Source organism: Protobothrops mucrosquamatus, unplaced genomic scaffold (assembly GCF_001527695.2).
Source record: "Protobothrops mucrosquamatus isolate PMUCROS unplaced genomic scaffold, P.Mucros_1.0 scaffold3418, whole genome shotgun sequence".
NCBI lineage: Eukaryota > Metazoa > Chordata > Lepidosauria > Squamata > Viperidae > Protobothrops > Protobothrops mucrosquamatus.
The window spans coordinates 137,280-145,029 of NW_015389399.1; the positions used below are offsets into that span (position 1 = coordinate 137,280).

The 7,750-nt window shown below is 52.3% G+C and overlaps 1 protein-coding gene across 1 annotated transcript in view; it reads left to right on the plus strand.

The window, feature by feature from the left end:
• Nucleotides 1–7,750, plus strand: part of HNRNPM (heterogeneous nuclear ribonucleoprotein M) — an 18,109-nt gene that overhangs the window by 792 nt on the left and 9,567 nt on the right. The window contains exons 2-5 of the mRNA XM_029286357.1: nucleotides 355–555; nucleotides 2,310–2,463; nucleotides 4,601–4,650; nucleotides 6,431–6,491. Of these exons, the coding sequence (XP_029142190.1) occupies nucleotides 355–555; nucleotides 2,310–2,463; nucleotides 4,601–4,650; nucleotides 6,431–6,491 (466 nt within the window). The remainder of the gene's footprint in view (nucleotides 1–354; nucleotides 556–2,309; nucleotides 2,464–4,600; nucleotides 4,651–6,430; nucleotides 6,492–7,750) is intronic.

Sequence of the window (7,750 nt, forward strand, 5' to 3'; positions counted from 1 at the left end):
TCTCTCTCTCTCTCTCTCTCTCTCTCTCTCTCTCTCTCTCTCTCTCTCTCTCTCTCTCTCTCTCTCTCCTCCCCTCTCCCTCTCTCTTTTAAATATTGTATTGATTTTTTAACAATTATAGTCTTTAGTGCTTAGCAAACAACGTATTGTCTGGCTTCACGTATTTAACATTATCTTCTTCAATGTACTGTAAATCTGTTCAATGCTGCACAATCCAGTGGTTTTTTTTCCCTTGATCTTCCTTTCTTCCCAAATTGTCTACATTTTCCCAGCACTACACAAAGGCCGCACTCTGAGCTTCTCTCCGCCCTGCAGGAGAGCAGGCGGCCAAAAGCGTCTCCCTCCCTGTTCTAGGACCCCGACGGCGAGCACGTCCGAAGAGCCGTGCAGAAGGCCATGGCAGCCTCTGGCAGCGGGATGGGCATCAGCCCCGGCCCCGGCGGGCCTGGCATGATTAACATACCGCCCAGCATTCTCAACAACCCCAACATCCCGAACGAGATCATCCACGCCTTGCAAGCCGGCCGGCTGGGCAGTACCGTTTTCGTGGCCAATGTAAGTTGCCCCTCTGGGCGGTTTGCGTGTCGGAATTCGGTCCTTGGGGCTGAAAGGACGGTTGTGTTCTTTCTTAGGTCCCTGGCGGAAGCGAAGTCAGCCCCGTGCAAACAATCCTGGCTCTTGCGTATCGAATAGCAAAATAATATGTATTGTCCTAAACCAGGGGTAGGCCACCTTGGCTCTTTTATGACTGGTGGACTTCAACTCCCAGAATTCCTGAGCTAGCATGAGGGAAACTGGCCGCTTCATGACTCGTGGACTTCAACTCCCAGAATTCCTGAGCCAGCCTGGCTCAGCTTGGAAACCTCTCCCTTTCCCCTCAGCGTGGCTAGCTCAGGAATTCTGGGAGTTGAAGTCCACCAGTCATGAAGGGGCCATAGTTCCCCCATGCTGGCTCAGGAATTCTGGGAGTTGAAGTCCACGAGTCATAAAAGAGCCAAGGTTGCCTACGCCTGATGGTCTGTCTGTCTGTCTGTCTATCTGTCTATCATCTAGCCCAGGGGTAGGCAACCTTGGCTCTTTTATGACTGGTGGACTTCAACTCCCAGAATTCCTGAGCCACCCTGGCTCAGCTTGGAAACCCCTCCCTTTCCCCTCAGCATGGCTGGCTCAGGAATTCTGGGAGTTGAAGTCCACCAGTCATAAGAGAGCCAAGGTTGCCCACCCCTGGCTTAGCCTGACCCAAGCCCAGGTCTGAACCCAGATTTGCCAAGGATCCTGATAAAGAGATAGAGCAGGAGTTATCCAATCCTCCCAGATAGCAAGAGCACTTAAGACTTATATATCGCTTTACAGCGCTTTTACGGCCCTCTCTAAGCGGTTTACAGAGTCAGCTTATTGGCCTCCCAACAATCTGGGTCCTCATTTTATGAACCTCGGAAGGTTGAGCCAACCTTGAGCCGGTCAGGACCGAAATTCCTGGCTCTGTGGGCAGAGTCAGCCTGCAGAGCTGCATTTTAACCACTGCGCCACCAGGGCTCTTACAAGAGGAAGGAAGGAAGGGGAGAGGAGAGGAGAAAGAAAAAAAGGAGGGAAGAAGGAAGGAGAGGAAAGAAGAGGGAGAGAAAAAGAGAAGGGAAATAAGAGATGGAGGGAGCAGGAGAGAAGGAAAGAAATGGAGAAAAAGAAAGGGAAGGAAGAAGAGAGTAGAGGGAAGGAAAGGAAAGAAAGGTAGAAAGAAAAGGGCACGAAGGAAGGAGAGAGGGAGGGAAAGGGAGAGAATAGCAACAGCCCTTAGACTTATATACCACTTCACAGGGCTTTTACAGCCCTCTCTAAGCAACTTATAGAGTCAGCTTATTCCTGAGCACAGCTGGCTCAGGAATGCTGGGAGTTGAAGCCCACGAGTCATAAAAGAGCCAAGGTTGCCCACCCCTGGGCTAAGGCCCAGAACGGCGTAAAACAATCCAGCCAAAGTTCAGTGCATTATTTGCTTACAGGCAATAGACAGAATCTTGCCAGATTAATGCCTGGTTTGGCCTGGCCCGGCCTTTCACAATGGATGGACTTTTTAACTCCCAGAATTCCCCAGCTTGACAGTCCACCCGCCTTAAAAGTCACCCATGATTGGCAGGCGGCACAATCGTCCTTGGCGTTTTAAAGAGCCCCCGTCCCAGACAATCCGGCTAACCTCTCCCCTGCTAACGTTGAACAGGGCAGCGTTCCTGAGGGGTGAGCCATGTTTTAAAGATCCGACGTTAACGATTAATCGTTGCTCCCTGGTCGTCTTCTCCCCCCGTCTCTTCCTTCAGCTGGACTACAAGGTTGGCTGGAAGAAGCTGAAGGAGGTCTTCGGCATGGCTGGGGTGGTCGTCCGAGCAGACATCCTGGAAGACAAAGACGGGAAGAGCCGGGGCATCGGCACCGTCACCTTTGAGCAAGCCATCGAGGCCGTCCAGGCCATCTGTATCCTTTGCTCGGACCGGAGTGAGGGTCTGGGACTCGGCTCGGGCGTCTTTGGGACAGAGCGGGTTGGGTGGGCCGCGCGCTAAAGGAGTTGGAGGTTTACCCTGCCTCTGAACGCTGATTGGGAATCGCCGCCCCGTAACCGTCGCCCCATACTGTGCTGCGAAGGGGGTGATGGGTAAGTGGCCGGCGCAAAGACGTCCCGCATCCCAGCTGACCGTTGTGTGGAGATTGGTTCTGGGGGAAGGGAAGGCCCATTGATAAGGAAAATATTAAAGAAAGAGTGCAGAGAAGAGCAACAAAGATGATTAGGGGACTGGAGGCTAAAGCATATAAGGAATGGTTGCTGGAATTGGTGATGTCTAGTTTAACGAAGAGAAGGACAAGGGGGGACAGGATAGCAGCCTTCCAGTATCTCAGGGGCTGCCCCAAAGAAGAGGGAGTCAAGCTATTCCCCAAAGCGCCTGAAGGCAGGACAAGAAGCAACGGATGGAAACTGATCAAGGAGAGAAGCAACCTGGAACTAAGGAGAAACTTCCTGACAGTGAGAACAATTAATCAGTGGAACCACCTGCCTCCAGAAGCGGTGAATGCTCCAACACTGGAGGTTTTTAAGAAGAGACTGGACAGCCATTTGTCTGGAATGGTATAGGGTTTCCTGCCTGAGCAGGGGGTTGGACTAGATGACCTCCAAGGTCCCTTCCAACTTTATTATTATTATTATTATTATTATTATTATCATCATTTTTATTATTTTTATTATTATATAAAGGGGACACCCATGCAACCATCCCCAAACCATAGACCACTGGTGGCGAACCTATGGCACGGGTGCCAGAGGCGGCACTCAGATCCCTCTCTGTGGGCACGTGCGCCGTCACCCCAGTCCTAGGCCTTCAGCTGGGTTTTATAAAACCTTTTCGCTTTAGGCCTCCATTGCCGTGTCCCCCCAAAAAAAGGTTCAATCAATCAGTCAATTTCAACTTCTCGCGGGGAAAAGAAAAGATCTTGCAAAGTTGGAATTGATTGATTGAGCTTTTTAGTCCCGCCCAGTCTGCCGTTACCACCACAGCCACGCCCACCCAATGGGCCACACACCCACCCGGCACCCGACGATGCATAAGTGGGTTTTGGGTTGCAGTTTGGGCACTCGGTCTCTAAAAGGTTCGCCCTCACTGCCACAGACCCATCCACCCCCTCGCGTGCAGAGCCGGAGATGTCTGCTCGCGTCTTGAGGCCGGCTGGGTGGGCGTCCATTCAAACCCCACCCAGCTTCGAATCTTATTTTTGATGGCCACACCGGCTGGAAATTCTGAGCGTTGGAAGTTCCTCACTCTAGGGCAGGGATAGGCAACCTCGGCTCTTTTATGACTCGTGGACTTCAACTCCCAGAATTCCTGAGCCAGCCATGCTGGCTCAGGAATTCTGGGAGTTGAAGTCCACGAGTCATAAAAGAGCCGAGGTTGCCTACCCCTGCCCTAGGGAGTTAAGAGCTTTCCAACAGCCCTTTTGTTCTCAACTCTCTTCCCAGGCTGGATGGTGGCTTGTTTCCAAACCCTCCAGTGGCCAAGTGGGGAATCTAATTCCCACATTCCACCTCCTAGTTTTGCATGATCTTGGATCCCTCTGGCAGAAGCCTGACTTCCCCTTTTCGCCCAGGTTTGGCTTCCGTGTAGCGCCTGTTCCCCCGCCCCCTCGATTGCTTAATGCAGTTCCACACACACACACACACACACACACACACACACACACAGGCTGCAGCTTTTGCAAAAGCAAGAGGTGGTTTCCCCCCCCCCCCCAGGTGAGAGAGTGAGGCTGAAGTGAAGCCCCGTGAGATCAGCTGCGGTGATCAAGAAATGTTTTCTTTCGCTCCCCGGTGCCTCTCTCTGTCTCTCTTGAGAGAGAGAATGATGGGGAGCGCGTTGATGAAAACACAACACCGGGGAGGTTTTGACAAGTGTTTCTGAGCAGAGAAAAGAGGGACACAAAAGGGTTTGTGCTGTTTCCTTTTGCGGCCTCTCTTGGACCAGACAGTTATATATACCAGACAGTTCTGCACATTGTCAAAGCAAGAATATACAGTATTTGCAGCGTTGACACCAACAGTATGACCGGAAAGCCTTGACTCAACTGCCAGCTATGTTCAACGGGCAGCTGCTCTTCGACAGGCCGATGCATGTCAAGATGGTAAGTGGGGTGGTGGTGTCCGTGGAGATTCTCCGTTACCTGGGTCACGGTCGTCCCAAAGGTGCCTTTTTCTCAAGAGGCAACTAGACTTTCTTTGGTTTTCTTTGAAGATGTTTTGCTTCTCAGTCAAGAAGCTTTTTCAGCTCTGACTGGATGGTGGAGAAATGGAAGGATTTATACTCCTTGCAGACAGCTGGTCATTTGCCTTCCTTTAGAGCAGTGGTTCTCAACCTTTTTAATGGTGTGACCCTAACCGGTCGTAAGTCGACCAAACCGGTCGTAAGTCGAGGACTAAATCGGTTGTAAGTCGAGGACTAAACCGGTCGTAAGTCGAGGACTACCCAACCAGTCGTAAGTCGAGGACTTTCCCTGCCTGGGAGCGCCGCGCATGCGTGGTTCCGCCCCCTGCGCCGGCCGAGGCGTAGCTGGCAAGCGGCAGAGGCGGAGCAGGCCGACCACCAGCTGGCTCAGCCCAAGGGAGGTAAGGCACCCGCCGGAAAAGGGGAAAAAAATGGCGGACAAAAAAAATGGCGGACAGCCTTGCTTGGCGACCCCCGTGAAATGGTCGATCGACCCCAAATGGGGTCCCGACCCACAGGTTGAGAACCACTGCTTTAGAGAGTTGTTGAGGCCACTTGGAGGTTTACCTGTGTCCTCAGGGTCATCTGAGTTGTGCAAATGGGTGTGGAGCCTTTTATTTGAAGACGTTTCGCTTCTCAGCCAAGAAGCTTCTTCAGCTCTGGATGGTGGGGAAGGGAAGGATTTACACTCCTTGCAGACCGCTGGTCATTTGCCTCCTTTTAGAGGGTCATTGAGGCCACTTGGAGGTTTATCTGTGTCCTCAGGGTCTAAGTGGCCTCAACAACCCTCTTCTTCTTCTTGTGCCATATCTATTAACGGACGTTGGTGATCCTGTTTTTATCAGCAGCCGCACGAAAAAGTGCTGCTGAGTTTTGTCCCAACCAGTCCCTTAGATTTTGAAGCCACGATGTTCTCCTTCTGCCTGGACCTCGTTTGCCTTCAATCTTTCCCTGGAGGGTTAAATGGAGAATGCCATGTTTTTCTGGGTGTCGCATCACCTGTCCGAAATATTCTCATTTTCGTTTTTTAATTGTTTTGATGACTTCCCTGGGCTTTCCCTGGCGGCTGATCCCCTCCTCATTTCAACAACCCTCTAAAGCAGTGTTTCTCAACCTATGGGTCGGGACCCCATTTGGGGTCGATCGACCATTTCACGGGGGTCGCCAAGCAAGGCTGTCCACCATTTTTTCCCCCTTTTCCGGCGGGTGCCTTACCTCCCTTGGGCTGGGCCAGCTGGTGGTCGGCCTGCTCCGTCTCTGCCGCTTGCCATCTACGCCTCGGCTGGCGCAGGGGGCGGAACCACGCATGCGCAACGCTCCCGGGCAGGGAAAGTCCTCGACTTACGATCGGTTGGGTAGTTTAGTCCTCGACTTACGACCGGTTTAGTCCTCGACATACGACCAGTTGGGGGTCGTGGCATTAAAAAGGTTGAGAACCCCTGCTCTAAAGGAATGCAATATGACCAGCTGTCTGCAAGGAGTATAAATCCTTCCCTTCCCCTCCATCCAGTCAGAGCTGAAGAAGCTTCCGGGATGAGAAGCGAAACGTCTTCAGAGAAAAAACAAGGAAGTCCAGTTGCCTCCTGAAAAAAAGGCACCTTTGGGATAATCAAGGGAGGGTTGCCTACACCCATCCCCTCCTTGTCTCTTCCCCCCCTCTATCCCCCCCACACACATTAAGCTTCTCTTTCATGTTTCAGGATGAACGCGCTTTGCCAAAGGGAGACTTTTTCCCTCCGGAGCGGCCTCAGCAGCTTCCGCGTAAGTCCTCCGAGTTCGGTAGGGGAATCGGCGCCTGACTGGGCTGGAGAGACAGGCGGAAGAGAGTTTGGAAAAATCTGTTAAATTCATGTCCTCCTTTTAGTTCAGGAGACAGTTTTGAAGCAGGGAGCCGCTTTGGAATGTCGGGGAAGGGGTCGGGTCTGGGTGGCACCCCAAAAGAGTGTCGAGGTGGCTGGCAAGCAGCCGGATGAATTTGTTTTGCAAGTGAAAGCATCTTACTAAATTGAAACGAAACCTCTGACGAAGCAGACAAAGCTGGAGTCGTGCCTTTTTCGCCGAGCCCTGAAGGCCCATCTATTCCGTGCGGCCGGCCTGGCGTAGTTTGATTTGGTTTCAGTGGGGGGTTTTGTATGGGGTACTTTTAGAGCAGGCCTGTTATTTAATTTGATTTTAGAACAGAAACTTGCGTATATTTATCGTGGTTTTTATTTATTTATTTATTTATTTATTTATTGAATTTATATCCCGCCCTTCTCCTTGCGGACTCAGGGCGGCTGACAATCAGTTAAAACTACACCAATGACAAATTACAAAATTAAAATGAGTTAAAAAGAAATATTTAAATGTTGTCTAATTTAAAATATAATTAAAACCCCTCTAAAAATTGCCCTAGGCCAGTCCCGCTTGTTGGAACAGCCATGTCTTGAGGGCACGGCGGAAGGAAGGGAGATCAGGGATCACCCTGATCTCTGGGGGCAGCTCATTCCAGAGGGTGGGAGCTCCCACAGAGAAGGCCCTCCCCCTTGGGGTCGCCAGCCAGCACTGTCTGGCCGACGGCACCCTGAGGAGACCCACCCTGTGGGAGCGTACAGGTCGATGGGAGGCAATCTGCGGCAGGAGGCGGTCTCGAAGGTATCCCGGTCCGCTGCCATGGAGCGCCTTAAAGATGATAGTCAGCACCTTGAAGCGCACCCAGAAGGCCACCGGCAGCCAGTGCAGCTCGCGCAGCAGCGGTGTTACGTGGGAGCGACGAGTCCCTCCCAACACCGCCCGCGCGGCCGCATTTTGGACTAGCTGGAGCCTCCGGGTGCTCCTCAAGGGGAGCCCCATGTAGAGAGCATTACAGTAGTCCAGGCGGGAGGTGACCAGAGCATGAGTGACTGTGCGCAAGGCGTCCCGGTCCAGAAAAGGCCGCAACTGGTGAATCAGGCGGACCTGATAAAACGCCCCCCTGGTCACGGCCGCCAACTGGTCATCCAGTGTCAGCCGTGAATCCAGGAGGACACCCAGATTGCGCA